The 16,045-nt window shown below is 38.3% G+C and overlaps 1 protein-coding gene across 4 annotated transcripts in view; it reads right to left on the bottom strand.

The window, feature by feature from the left end:
* tnksa (tankyrase, TRF1-interacting ankyrin-related ADP-ribose polymerase a) overlaps positions 1-16,045 on the bottom strand; it is a 165,244-nt gene that overhangs the window by 55,834 nt on the left and 93,365 nt on the right. For 2 of the 4 annotated variants that reach the window (XM_066710859.1, XM_066710860.1), the window contains exons 5-6: positions 12,162-12,237; positions 5,950-6,015 (exon numbers count right to left, since the gene is read on the bottom strand). In XM_066710859.1, the coding sequence (XP_066566956.1) occupies positions 5,950-6,015; positions 12,162-12,237 (142 nt within the window). The remainder of the gene's footprint in view (positions 1-5,949; positions 6,016-12,161; positions 12,238-16,045) is intronic. The other 2 variants (XM_066710862.1, XM_066710863.1) reach the window with 1 other exon arrangement.

Below are 16,045 nucleotides of genomic sequence, written 5' to 3'. Positions count from 1 at the left end.
TTTTGAAAGAACCCAACCTATTACATTATATACAACCAAAACTGCACTTGTAAGCTTTAATGTTATGATGAATGAAGAATATGAGATTATATGTGCCGGGAAAGTTCTCTCAATTTATTTCCCTGAAGTACTGGGAGACGGCAGTTGTATTGGGTCTATGCATTTATTTAGGAATTGCTGTAGAAATGAATAATGACAACACAACGAGGAAGCTTATAAAAGACTGTGAAGACTGTAACCATCCCAATTAACCATGTGGGCTGAGCTGACAATGAAGAACAGAGGTTGGAACCGAGGATCCACGTAGAGATGGGGTAAATGATGAATTACGGCATCTTGTCAACAGAATTTATCAAGAGTGGGAAAGAATCTTCACAACAGATGTTGCGGCAGGCTGCATGAGTGCAGATTAGATGCTCAAGCCTACAGGGTCATTTGTAGTTAATTTTGCTAGCAACTGCTTAAATGCAAAATAGAAGAGTGAAAGCCCTCTGTTAAATGGAGCTCATAATATACAGCTGCTTTTATTTTCTTTAGATTTTATTTAGTTCCGTATCACACTGCCTGCAGAAGACAAATGACAGGCCAGACTGGTGCAATAATGTGGGAGAGATGCACCATAAACCTGCATAAAGATGCTCCCCAACCCTGGAAGTAGAGAGTGCCAATCTGTCAAGTTTTGTAGTTCAATCAGAGACTGAAATCAGTCTTCACTAATTAGGCCTGGTCCAACCATGTAATTGAGGACTATGTTGGAACAAAAACTAGTAGATCCTTTAGGACCAGACTCCTGCCATAGAGGATTGGCATTTTCAGTTCTCTATTTATTGGTCAGTGCTCTCTCTTACTGTGATCCTATTAGAAAACTGAGCTGTTCAGAGACTATGCCTACTAAATGAATGGTGAAAAAAGGAGTTGGAAATAAACAGCTTTGTTTTTGATCCATCTAACTGTATTGATCATGAACTGCAAGGTGGAATATTTGAATGCAAAATAGCTGAATGCAAAGACATGGTCAAAAAAAAAAAAAATGTTCCATTCTTGAAGCTGGATCTTTAATCATGAAAGCAGGTTGATTCAAACTACTTAAGGAAGTAATTATTCAAGAAACAAAAACTGACATTAATGAAGCTGTAGCACAATTTAAACGCATCTCATCTCAATGAGCAATGTAACTCAGGTATTTTAATTGATGGTTTAGATCTGTGGACCTTGGGATCAAACCCTTGTTTGGGTCTACTGTTTTCAAATAAAACTCCATGTTAAATTCACTACACAGCCAGCACTACCGAACCTTCAGAGATGAACTGAAATTACGATTTTGATGTCTGTGTTACTCTTTGCTCTGCAGATCTTAAAAAACCTGCCGTAAGCTTTGACCTTCCCTGGCATACTCAATGACGGACAGAAAGATGATTGGACATTGCAGGGAAGGTCAGGCCTAATCCTGGAGAGCTAGAATCTATGGGATGTTACACGACACTCTTAATCATCCACTACCAAATCCAGGGAGAACTGTTTTATTGAACAGTAAAGCAAGTAATGTATTCAATTCAGTAATGAAGAGATCTGGCATGAAAAACTAGACAATTTCAACACTCAAGGATGGGAATTGACCACTACTGTTTGAACTCGGCAAGTGCTTAAATAAATTCCTGTAATCCCATGATCCAAGGATGACCAATAAAACACTCTAAACAAGTTGCTCTAAACAACCACAAAATACACTGATATAACATGCCAAAAAGTAATAAGGAGCAGCTACAAGATTTCAGAATTTGGCTTTTTTGTTTTTTTATTATTACTTTAACAATATTATGTATTGTGTGCATTTGCTTACCATTATCTCAAGATGATATAGTCTAGTCCAAAGAGGAATATTTTACTAGGACCTTTCTCTGTGATCATCTTCATAACCTGAGGTAATATTAGAGACATTTAAGTATGTGTGGCCTTCACAGAAGTTTTCACTGACCGCAACATTTGCTTCTTTGTCATCACGCACTGCTAGTTTTCAATGTGCTCTTAAAATCCAATCTGTTAAAGCTATAGACATATATGGTTAAATTTAGAGCAGCCACAGCTTGCCATCCTGTGGTGAAGATGAAGGCACGCAAGATAACCACCTAACTAAACACAATCCATCTGTCAGCACATCATTAAGCTGGTTTGAATGGCAGACACTGGGAACAAGTATTTACAGACTTCCCGTACAGATGAAATAAAAATTCAATTAGCATTTTAGATTAAAAGTATTATTCTGCCGATACTTATGCTGAGACCTGGTATTCAGGCAACTATTGATACCAAAGTTATCTTTGCACATCCTCCCCCCTGCAGTGTCGCCCTATAGAAATGAATAACTACCCCCTTGTAGGTGATTAAAATCGAGCATAAGAATGCACAGTGCATTTACTCAAAATATCCCTGGTAGAATACAGAAAAAAAGCAGAAAGCAGCTTAATAATTCTGATAACTGTTAATGGGCAAGCAAGAAAAATAGCCACCATCTTTTCTGATGATGTGAAGAAAAACCTCCACTTTGAGAAGTGCCTTAAAAATGGCTCAGTTATGCAAAAGTCAACTCAAATTTACTTGCAAAGAATTAGAACTAAATCATTTACATAAATGCAGCTGACATTCGCTGTACTAATGGAGTTGGTTGATGATATATGTATTCAGACATGACTACTGGAAATAAGAACTAAGAATCCACATTGAGGCTATACTATTCTTTACACTGGTTATATTACAAGAACTCAATGACTCATTCATGAATGCCAGTGTCACTGAAAATGAACACATTATATTCAAATGCAATGTTTATTTTAACTCTTGTTGATAGAGGTTTTTTTTAGCGGTTTGGTAAGATGTTGCTTCTCTGCAGTTTGTCACAGGCTAATACAGCAAAATATGACCTCTTCACAATTATTATGCCGGCCCTGGGCGCCTCAAATTCACTCCGGCTTTTCCAGACACCCCGTCCACACTGGCGGGTTTAGGAGCCTCAGCGCGTCACATATACGGGCGAAAAGCGGCCTAAACGAAATGCATGCCGGGAATAAACAGCTCAAACAAACCTGTGACGCAGGACATTTAATCACTTAATAACTTATTAACATCGATTGGCTATTGATCGGTTCTGTATTTTATTTGAAAGTAATCTTAACCCTTTGTAGCCGACGCTTTCTAACATAATTACAAACGTGCTGGTTCAATGGGGAATCTAAGTCATATATTTCCGTTTTCCAATGTCTATCTTCGGTTCTGCAAGTGTAAAAGTGCTGTTACAATCCACCCGAAAGCGAAGCACCTTTATTAGCGCATCCGCCTGAAATCCCCGTAAATCGTGTGCGCGGGAAGCAGCCTCTGTGACGCGTCTGTACTTTTATATCCTCAGACAGCAGCTGCGCTCCTGCGGTTTCAGTTTTAACTTTATTTCATCCTCATTGTAAACCGCGCTTTCATTTCTGCATCGGCCCAGTTTTACCTCTAACGCCGGCATTTGTGATTGTCCTGCTCAGCTCAATATAACTGCATTTCGGATTGCACAGTAAATAACCGGTCTCGTATTAAAATGCACTGTTTTGAATGGAAACCTGCTTCGGTTAAATGTATATCGTTTTAATGCAAAATTCAGATAATTAATAAAGTTATGGTCCCGTTCACAATTTCACAAGGCAATTTCCACGTGTAAAATGCATGCTGTTAAATTTCAGACTTCAATCATACTTAGTACAAGAACAAACAATAGCAAGTTTACCAGCTACATACTTTTATTTTAATCGACCGAGTAGTTTGAACTGTTTACATTATAACTCATTACTTATCCTAGACTTTTATAATATATATATAAAGATGTGAGCTAGCGAAATGTATCAGTACATTTAAGGCTATAGATCGATATGACATTCAAATAATACAGAGACAATACTGTGTCCTGCAGCGCTGCAGCTGTGTCGGTGCCCGTGTTTACTCTGTGTTTACTCTGTGTTTACTCTGGGGGCGGGGCTTGAGTTGCGTCACACGCTGACGCTTTCCACCGGCCCAGGCCCGGCGCGTCACAGTCACATTTAGGCCGCATTAGGCCGGGTCGAAAAGCGGGACTAGTTTTGACCCGGGCCAGGGCCGGCCTAAATCTATGACCCCGTTCACAGGGCCGGCCTAAATCTATGACCCCGTTAACATATGAGTTATGTGAACAGTGTCTAAAAGCCTACCACCATTTCATGAGGATCCCCCCACAAGATCTCTGGTGTGACAGGTTTATTAAGGTAGCAACTCACGAATCGTGCATTTATTGACCCTGGTGTGAAACATCTCTGCAGACACTGCCAGTCTCCCTGAGCCAAGGCTTCTCTCTCTCTCGGCCTTTTCTCATTTTCTGACACGTTCTGTTGCAGCGAGGTAAGACGAGGTGATGGTGATTACCTCGCTGAACTGAATCAGCCTGCTGTCAAACCATGCTTATGGTTCAGCATACATACCAGTCTGTAGAAGGATTTTATATCTACCCCCCCCGTTGATAAGGGAACATTATACAGCCTTTTCAAATAGGCAATCCTTACCTAAAGGTCAGAATGTTTGTTAGAAAATAAATAAAACAAAACAAAATACAGCCAACATGGAAGAAATCTAGATTCCAGACAAAATCATGTTTAAACATTTAAATAAAGCATACTGACCAACAAGAATGAATATGCCCTAATGTGACTAAGGCCAATTTTGAATCAGTGTACTTACTAAACACATTAAGTACTAATATTAATCACACTCCTGTCAAGACCACCTTCAGAAGGGATCACATATAAAACCCTACAGCTGTATGACAACACAGCACAAAGTACAATGGACTTGTAAAGCATCACATTATAACACCAAACATAAACCAATAATGTTAACATAACAGACAGCAAAAGCAAAGCAAAGTATTTGCAATAAACATTAATAAATAATAAATAAATACTTGAATTCCAGCACAGACTGGTTTATTTAGACGGCTCCTATATCAAAAACATTAAATTCCCTTGAATTGTGATTAACAAACCCAAGTGTTGTGCAGCCTGCTGGCTTCAAGAGGCAGTGCGGATGAATTTCCGAGGGGGTTGGCTGGTTTTACTGAGCCAAGCAGTTCTCTGTGAGTTATGATCATGGGATCTGAACCTGGTTTGATTTCAGCAGTTTTGTGTGACAGGCACAGTGCATTTTCAAGCAGCCAGAAAGTGATCGAAGTAGCATACTGATCTGGAGGGATGCACAAAGAAGAGGATGGTCTAATTTAAAGATGGACAGATAAAGAAAAAAATAAAAATCTTGAGTACCCATGCAGCTAAGAGAGTCATCTGCAGTTTTCAAAATTTAAGTCTCAAGTCTTAATGATGTGAGTGAGGAGCACTAAGCAAAGGAAGGAAAACAATTACAAATAATTACAAATGACTACCCATTAGTCTGCAGAGCCTCTGAGCATGGCTTGAACTACACTGAAGGTATGGCCTTTCGGCAAGTTATTAAAATATTGACCAAGGACTTGCTGCACACAGGATGTTTTCTACAGTCCTCACAGATAAGACATGAACAAGCTAATAAACTGAATGACTTCTAATTAACGGTGCTCAAAACTCAAGTGAGTAGCACAAAAAACTAGTGACCCCTACAACCCATCCTAATACTGTTCTTTTCTTATTTGATAAAAATTGCATAATAACAAACAGTTCCTCGAGTGTCATCAGCAGTAGTAGGTTAAATATCAAAATTAACACCCAATAATCAAATTAACTAGCTACTAGTTAGTGAAATATTCTAAACATAAGAAAAACAAAAGCCAAGAATGAAATGACGAAACAACAAAATAGTGCGTGGCAGTGGAGGCAAAGAGTGAAAAGCATTGTAGGCCAAGGACTGCGAGAGCAATATAGCCAGCAGTATATATAAAAAAAAAATTATACATACTGTAGAATCAAACAACTTGCAAGGTGCTTCGTCAGAGGTCACAGATTCTCTGTAGTTTCTCTGTCCCTGTATGAGTGGGACGATATTACTTTAGGAGTAAAACAGCATAGGATTTTATCAGAAAAAAAACTTAACAATTGAACTCTCCCTTCATCCACTTTACCTTTTAAACACACTGACGTTCTTTGACTTGTAATGCTCTATGAATAAGATCTTTCCTACATTGTTTTACTTTGGCTGTAGTGAAGCGAGGTTCCTATCTTCCATTCTCAGTTTCAGGCACAGCAGTCACTTGGATTCAATATTTATTTGCATGTTTCAGAATGAATGAAGAATCACCTGAACAAACTTAGATTTTGTCCTCTCCACCATGTATTCCAATTAAATAAAAACAAAATCAGTTTCAACTTCAATGTGGACCACTTTGCAATTTTCAATGGTAGTGCAATTCTGTGGACCAATAAATAAGGTTAAAAAGTAAATAAAATAAAACAAAGATTAAAAATAAACAGCTATTTTATTATAAATACAAGATTTCCCAAATTGTTTGCCCCAATGTGGAATCGTCAATTACTGAAATCTGCTCTCTACAATCACTTACAAGCTGCTTCAGGAGGAATGATTGCACAAAGCATGTCCCTGCCAATTTGCATGCTGTTAAAGCCCACCGTTATGTTGTTTCACACTGCAAGACCATAATGCCTACAGTCCATCTATCACAGCAATCAGAGCATCTGATGCAGATGCAGCCACTGACATCTGAAATCTGCATGCGTCTAAGCAGCCACACGAGTCACTGGAGTGTGGAGGACCGGGTTTTCCAGAGCTGGCTTCCACGCACCCTCCCAAAGCGCACCACCCCCTGCCAACTCTCAGCCAAAGCTGCCAATGGCAAAAGCTGGGTTTGACACTTCCAGCTGATGGGACACATTTAAGTGGAGGGCATTTACTACTGCTACTTGGGAGCCCAAAACAGAGCCACTTAAACTGAGCAAAGATACAAATTCAACCTTGGTGGTACAACCTTCCCTCCAAGGTCAGGATCACACAGTCATCTGACGATTACAATCTGTTCTGACGTTACCTGTAGCCTATTGTCTTGGGCTGCTGAGTACACTTGCCATTATGCACTTTATTGAACTATGCTTCCTTATGCTCCCGTCTACTTATGTACTTGTTACCTCACTGTAGAGGATGTATGCTTGTATTTTGTATGGATTGTACAACTGCACTTCTGTAATGCTTATAAAATGTATTTTGTACTGCTAATAATACCACACTTGTGTAAACTGTCACCCTGGATAAGGGCACATATAAATAATTAAAACTGCTTCAGCCCCATAAGCACACTATAATTAAGGACCTCTGATAACACAGGTGAAAGGACACACAAATGCAATTAAATATGCATAAGGTACATCCTTATCAGTGCTTATCAAGCAATATAATTCAGAGCAGATCCCACTATTGAGTCACTTCTCAACCCCCCCTAACAATCTCTCCATTAAAGACTTCAACCTAAACTTGGTGTCTTAATAAATGGAAGGGGAAATGGGCAGAATGGGAAGCAGGTGAACAACAACAATAACATGACCAATAATCTGGGAAGACCAAACCAGACAGACTGAACAAAACCAGAAAGAAGATGAACCAAGGTTATTAACCTCACCTTACCCCCTATATAAAACCTTCTAGGAACCTGGTTGTACATTTTGAGATTACTTTGAATTTTGAGCTACACACTAAACAATTAGTTCAAATGTGCTACTACCAGTTAGTAAATATATCTAGAATAAGGTCATGTTTGTTTTTAGGTGTTACTGAGAAGGTAATTCATGCTTTTATTTAATCGCAGCTGGACTACTGTAATTCACTTTACCCCTGTCTAAGTCGTCAAGCCCTCTCACCAATCCTTGCATCCTGGCACTGGCTTCCAATTGCTTTTAGAGTTGATTTAGAAATTGTATTAATTAATTTTTGAAGGCAAGACTTGGGATAGCTCCCGATTACATTACTGAGCTTTTAACCCCTTACAAAACTGATCAAAATCACTTGAAAAAGCCATTCTGACTGTTCCCGATTCTAAGCTAAAATCCAAAGGAGGCCGTGCATTTTCAGTTCAGGCTCCTAGGCTCTGAAACAGTCTTCCTGAAGAGATTAGAGCAGCTAAATCAGTGTCTTCTTTTAAGACCCATGTAAAATACATTTAAAAGCAAGATTAAACAAGTACCCTCTTGCCTTTTTAAATAATAACAACATTCCTATTATTGTGCTTGGAATTTGTTATTTGATTATTACTTTTAATTTCTCAGTATTTTCTTCTGTGATTGTGCCTTTTTATGTTTTACTCTATTTGAAGTGTAAGACAAGAGCTGAATAAATAGTTATTATGGCTTTGTAAAGCACTAACCACGTCAACATGTTAAAACAAACAGGGGCATCCCACACTGGTGTTGACAATATCACAACACAGGCAGATTTGCTTGCTCATATCCCTGTTGCTGGGGAGTTTGGATAGGGTGACTTTGCATTAGAAAGCAAACAAAAGGCCCCGCTCACCATCTACACTCAAGCCAGGAACAAAGGCAGAAAGCAATAACCCGATGGAAATGCATTAAAAAGGATTAGCCTATATCTTATCAGCCGTAGCCATCCATAATAAATTACTGGAGAATAAGTCCTCTCATGAATCCAGATAAACACTTATTACGATCAGCAGAAAAATTAACACAATTTTGCGCATAATCGAATAAACAGTCCTAATAACAACCAGTAACAATTGGGTGACTTAAAAGGCAGTGGAGTCTAAGGGCAGGTTGAGCTCCATTCATATTATATTTCCACAAAAGTCTATAGGACTGCACCTCAGATATTCATTCCTTGCTAGTGTAAGACACTATAATGAAAACACTACCAGTTAGCAAAACCTTTTCCTGAATGCTGCATAGCAAACACACCGGTGATGTAAACGATGGAAAACTAATAGAACCCGATCAGAACCAATCTGATACAGCACACTGAGTTAATTATCATAGTCTTCTGGTTTTATGAAAGAATTGTACTTATGGATAGTTTCCAGGCAATTCAAAGCTTCTCTACCCTGAAGGAATTTGGGAATGGATGAGTGGCAGTTTTAAATGCTTGGCCACACATTACTTTTCTTCTCAGATTAAATGTATTAAATTGTGCAGAGTTAAAACAAGTAATTGAGGTAGTAATCATGTGAAGTGTGTAATCTGTTTGCTTATACGAAAAAGCTACTTTAATCGGAGATGTTTTCTGGGGAAATTGCACATTTCTTATTAAATTATCCTTTATTATTTAAACAATTGCACATCAACCACTATCACAGTTATAAACTTATTTCCATTTTGGAATATACAATTAAAAATATATACATTTTTGTTGTTTAAAAATGTTTGTATTTTCTTTTCCCCATATTAGCAGAATTTCATGCCTCAGTTGTTTCTGATCAGCTTCTGGATGTGGTACACATCTTAACACAACAACATAAGTCTGCAGAACTACAATTTGACTTTAACAATAGTATCACATACGAAAAGTATTTTTTCTTCGTTACAATGAAACTAGAATAATCGGTTTTAATTAGATAGCTAGGGATAGCGTTCTAGCCTTCTACACATTTCAACCTATATACAGCAAAAGAACCAAGAAAAGGCTAAGATTCCTAGACCTCTGATAAGGGGTTAGAATGCGTTTATACTCCAAGAAACAGCCTTAATTATCCTTAATACCTCCTGAATCACTGAATCAGACTGAAAAATATGTACTGCTTTCTGGAGAGAGTGAGGAAGACCACACAAGAAAAAAAAAAACAGAAGGAGATAGAGATGGAGAGAGATGCTTATAATCAAAGCAGTTTGAATGCCTTTAAGAAGTTTGCATCTCATAAAGGCCTGGCACATACTTTAAGACATAGTAAAGTGGTTACAATATTACAAACTTGTTCACAGACAGGGCACTTCTAAACTCAATGGGCTTCATCTTTTTCTCCAGCTCCATGCCTGCTTAGAAACTGATTCCCCAGGGCAGATGTATCGTTAATATCTCAGATTTGATGTAGGAACTGGACAAATCTTTTACAGCAGGTTTTTAAGAACTACTTCTGAATCTTCTTATGAAGTAAATACCATTTCCTTGGACTACAGCTACAATTCACAACAAACAACTTAAGCTTTCAGTTTTCATACCAGGCTACAGTCACTGCCCAGTAAAAACTAGTTTGTACATTGATACAATATATTAAAGCAAGCCTTGAACTGTACTAAACCTATGGCCAAGGTACCTGAAAAAACATCTATAGGGACGGCATAATACAACTGCCCTTGATACCTCAATTCCACCCCTAATAGCTTTCTCCTCAACAACAATGATTTTGGCTAGCCAGTGGAGAGAAATTAATTTGCCATAATGTATTTGAATATCCATCACAAGGACTGTGTGGACTCACAAGCTGCTGTAGTAGATTACAAACTGTGTCTGGTTTCCAGAAAACGTTTAGGTGACCTGGATAAGTTTGTTAAACAGGGTGGGCTAAAAACGATCCATGACAGTCAGTGTTCAGCTACAACACAATTAGCTAAAATGTGACATTTGGGCAACTGCTATAGCATGGGAGTTAGCAAATTCAGGTTTTAGGTGTGTCAATTCCTGAAGCAGAAATATGACACATTTAAAATGACTTTATGATCCATGGAAGAGAAAGATCTGCCCTGCCAGATCGCCATACCAAAGCCATTTTTCCAAACGGCTCTTAACACACTGTGTAAGCTGCACTAGAGGCAGAAATCAGCCATCTACCCTTCTCTTGCCTGAAGCCTGCTGTTCTGGTCAACATATCCCTTCCTTGTTTAAAATATACTTTACATCATGATTCAAGTCTAATCTGTCTCTTAATACAATGTGCACTGAAGAGAACATGGGACCCAGTGAAACTACAAAGCTAATTTGTGTAAACGTACTATAGGAAGCATGTCTTAGAAGTCATGGACAATTTAAATCTACATCTTTGTAAACTCTAGGGTATTGTTCTACAATTTGACTTCCAATAAACTAAAATAAATATTTCAGGATCATAATCATGGGCTCCATTTCTACTTAATGACAGATTCTGAGAATTATTAGAAAAAGGTTGAAATTACCATTTCAAATCACAAGCAGCATAGTGCTGAAAAGAAAATGTATATAATACTAATACTAAATATAAAACAATACCTAATATTACAAGAGAAATTAAAAGTATATTATAAAAAGTCAGTGTCTATATGCTGTCTTTCATATTGCTAAGATCGGTACTAGAGAGAAAAATACATACATGAAAATAACCTGGTGCATAAATAAATTACTCAATACATGAGATTTAACTACCTACAGGCTGTTGCGAAGAGTTTTGAGGAGGATATCACAGAAATCCCATTTATCTCTAATACAAGATTTTCTAATCTGTTGCTTGAAGGCCCATTCAGTTGAAAGGATTGGAGATATTAACCTGCCTCACCCTCACTTAACTGTGAGCCCACCTTTAGAAGCAATGTGAAATAGTTCTAAAACCTTTAACTCTCTTCATAAGCAGCTTATCCAAATACAATCCTGTTGTGATAAGATGTTGTTCAAATGTTTAAATGCATCTTATTCCCACTTTTAGATAGGGCAATATTTTGGTTCTTGAAGATCTTTTTTGTTCTGCAAAGTCATAACACTGGGGCAGGGGCAGGAAAAACACTGTCCCACTATCCAAAATGTAAACACTAGGCTAATGCTAACAGGCTCTTTTTCTGTGATCCAAACTGGTACAGTATACATTCATTGAGACAAGTTTCCATTTAACTTGTTGAAGTTGATAACCAATTAAGTTTTCTATGTAGGCATTTTGCGTTGGGTTTGTGTTTGGTGACAGCTGGAATTTGTTCCCCCATTTATTTTCAGAGTATCCAAAGAACTTCCCAATGCTGCATAATTTGCAACATTGCCAGAATGTGGGCCAACCTTTTCTTAGACAATATGTAGAGTTTGGGTTGATTTACAAAATGCCCAAGGAGAAACAGGTTGTAAAATTTGGCATTGACACTGAAGAAAAAATTATAATAATAAGCAAAAATAAACAAGCAGATTCAAAACACTCTAGGATGCGTATTCAGCTGTGTGGCATCAGTTTGCTTTAATTCACAGCTGAGGTCACACTACTGTCTCACCTTCCTTCCATCGCTCGCATGGCAATTCACGTTTAATGGAGTCAGCAGGGCCATGAGCTTCTCTTCATTACCGCTCCTGCAGCAAAACAGCATTTAATAAAAGGAGAGAACAACACAATGCAAATTGCATTAGATTCAGTGGAGACAAGACATTAGCTCTTCGAGTAAAACAACTGCAAACAAAAAAAACAAAACAAAAAATCCTAAAGCACAAGGAGGGGGAAACTCTGGGTGTAATCATTTCACCACCTAACCGTAAGAGTATCACCACAGATTCTTCCTGATCTGAGATTTAATGGGGAGGGGAGGAAAAAGAAGAAAGAAAAAAACAAAAGCAAACAAGCCACTACCACCATATTGAATCTCAATATGATTAGGCTACATCAGTGCATTTGTTACACCATTCCTGGAGGAGTTTCAAGATCAAAAGTAGCTTATATTATTATTATATTGCATTCTGCTGGCACCTTTTTCAAATTCTTTCATAAATCAGTAGACAGTAGACAAAGCTAGACTTAGGCTTGGTTGCAGAATTCTTTTTGGATGCCATTATGTGGTCATTATGGAAAAAAAAGAATAACAAAAACATTCTGAAAATGATATTACTGCTCAATGTCAACTCCAATAATCCACTTATATTATTTTTTAATAACAAGCTTTTATTGCAGGATACATTTATAATTATTTAATCCTTTCTACAGTAGGCTTTTTCCAAATCTTACTTTCAACTAGTTGCATTGACAGCCAAGTGACCAGAAGGAATGATCTCATCTGAACCGTGATTCTCCAGCTATGATCAGTGAAAGTGACTCAACCCAGCAGTCCTTGACAAACACACTGAACCTGCAGACAGTTCCTACCACAGAGCCCTTCATATTATTGATACAGATAAGGCATGTGCATTTATAGAAATCAACAAAGCAGTGGGTTCCTTGTTAGCTTATGAGCATTTGAAGAGAAGTAAAAAGTTATGTTAAAGGAAAGGTCCCTCTAGTTCTAAAATTCAGGTTGTATATGTCTTTATGTGTTGTTCAATTGAATAAGAAAGATACAGAGCACTCTTCCAGATAAGCAACTTTTAAAACTGTAAAACAGAAAACGTATCAAATAATGGCACGTCAACCTCTAGCATGTAAGCAATCTTGAGTTGTTGTGGATGTGTCGTGTCATAACATCCTGTTGAGAGGAAAAGCTTCGAATCGCCAGATTTGTCTTCCCCCAACTAGTATGGTCAAGGAAACCCAGTCAATCTTTTTTCTGTTTTACCTACAGCAACATGGGAGAATAATCCATAGGGGAGATTGCAAGTAAGCAATCACACATTCCAATAATTTATAAAAGAAAAAAATGCAAATCTCCAGCAACTACTTTGATCGCCTACGCTGGTTTGTACGTTACTGTGTGTATGTGTGTGTTCACTAAGTAACTAGTAACTTTCTAATTCTCGTACAATCTGCATAAAGTAATTGAAGGGTCATAATAAACTATCTGTAACTGTAACACAAAAATCAAATTACTTCATACATATTGTACTGGCATAAGAAAACTACTAACTAGTTCTGAACACACACAGTACACACTAATATACAATACTGTGCATTAGCCAATCCATACAAACCAACATAGGTGATAAAAGATTTCTGGAGATTGCTTTCTCTTTTAGTGTGTGATTATTCTCCTATGTTTTTTGAGGTTAAAAAATAAAATAAAATACTAGTTACCTTGTGGAGGACAAATCTGGTGATTCGCTAAACAGGATGCTATGACACGACACATCCGCAACATTTACATGCTGAAGTTTGACATCTGCTAAGTTTTACATTTTTAAAAGATGTTTATATGATGGACTTGATCTGGAAGAGTGGTACAGTGAGGGAAAAAAGTATCTGATCCCCTGCTGATTTTGTACGTTTGCCCACTGACAAAGAAATGATCAGTCTATAATTTTAATGGTAGGTGTATTTTAACAGTGAGAGACAGAATAACAGCAAAAAAATCCAGAAAAACGCATTTCAAAAAAGTTATAAAATTGATTTGCATTGTTAATGAGGGAAATAAGTATTTGACCCCTTAGACTTAGTACTTGGTGGCAAAACCCTTGTTGGCAATCACAGAGGTCAGACGTTTCTTGTAGTTGGCCACCAGGTTTGCACACATCTCAGAAGGGATTTTGTCCCACTCCTCTTTGCAGATCCTCTCCAAGTCATTAAGGTTTCGAGGCTGAAGTTTGGAAACTCAAACCTTCAGCTCCCTCCACAGATTTTCTATGGGATTATGGTCTGGAGACTGGCTAGTCTTTTTTTGGGGTCATTGTCATGCTGGAATACCCATCCATGACCCATTTTCAATGCCCTGGCTGAGGGAAGGAGGTTCTCACCCAAGATTTGACGGTACATGTCCCCGTCCATCGTCCCTTTGATGCGGTGCAGTTGTCCTGTCCCCTTAGCAGAAAAACACCCCTAAAGCATAATGTTTCCACCTCCATGTTTGACGGTGGGGATGGTGTTCTTGGGGTCATTCCTCCTCCTCCAAACACGGCGAGTTGAGTTGATGCCAAAGAGCTTGATTTTGGTCTCATCTGACCACAACACTTTCACCTAGTTCTCCTCTGAATCATTCAGATGTTCATTGGCAAACTTCAGACGGGCCTGTACATGTGCTTTCTTGAGCAGGGGGACCTTGCGGGCGCTGCAGGATTTCAGTCCTTCACGGCGTAGTGTGTTACCAATTGTTTTCTTGGTGACTATGGTCCCAGCTGCCTTGAGATCATTAACAAAATCCTCCCGTGTAGTTCTGGGCTGATTCCTCACCGTTCTCATGATCATTGAAACTCCACGAGGTGAGATCTTGCATGGAGCCCCAGACCGAGGGAGACTGACAGTTATTTTGTGTTTCTTCCATTTGCGAATAATCACACCAACTGTTGTCACCTTCTCACCAAGCTGCTTGGCGATGGTCTTGTAGCCCATTCCAGCCTTGTGTAGGTCTACAATCTTGTCCCTGACATCCTTGGACAGCTCTTTGGTCTTGGCCATGGTGGAGAGTTTGGAATCTGATTGATTGATTGCTTCTGTGGACAGGTGTCTTTTATACAGGTAACGAGCTGAGATTAGGAGCGCTCCCTTTAAGAGAGTGCTCCTAATCTCAGCTCGTTACCTGTATAAAAGACACCTGGGAGCCAGAAATCTAGCTGATTGATAGGGGATCAAATACTTATTTCCCTCATTAACATGCAACTTTTTTGAAATGCGTTTTTCTGGATTTTTTTGTTATTCTGTCTCTCACTGTTAAAATACACCTACCATTAAAATTATAGACTGATCATTTCTTTGTCAGTGGGCAAACGTGCAAAATCAGCAGGGGATCAAATACTTTTTTCCCCTCACTGTATGTATCTTAATTATACACTATAATGACACAAGAGTGATTTTAGAACTAGTGGGAAGTTTCCTTTAAAACACAAGCCTGCACATTTTAAGATGAATGCATGGTTCTGACAAATTGATATAAGGCTTTAGTTTTCATTACAATAAACTTTGACCCATTCTTTTATCCATTCTTACATTATTGGGATGTGTTGCCCTGGAGAAGATTCAATTGAAACATTTCAACAGGTGAGCCTCTCTTAAAGCACCCTATAGCCTTGTCTTTGCCGATTAAAGACAAATAAAACCAGTTAAACTACATATGTCTACCCCTGTCAACTGTGAAAGGCAGACCACAAAGTGTAAACATAGACTTTTGTTGTAGAAGAAAAACGTGTTTGTAAGATACACAGTTAAGTGTGTGAGGGGTCTACTTCATCTTTGCTAAAAACTGCATCTCCTCTCTGTCAGACGCCAAGGCCAGGTTTTAGCATTTTGGCAAGAACTGTGAATCTATTT

This window comes from Amia ocellicauda, chromosome 8, assembly GCF_036373705.1.
Source record: "Amia ocellicauda isolate fAmiCal2 chromosome 8, fAmiCal2.hap1, whole genome shotgun sequence".
In the NCBI taxonomy this organism is placed as follows: Eukaryota; Metazoa; Chordata; class Actinopteri; order Amiiformes; family Amiidae; genus Amia; species Amia ocellicauda.
Note: the sequence above shows the minus strand (reverse complement) of the source record. Positions and strands in the feature narration are given on the sequence as shown.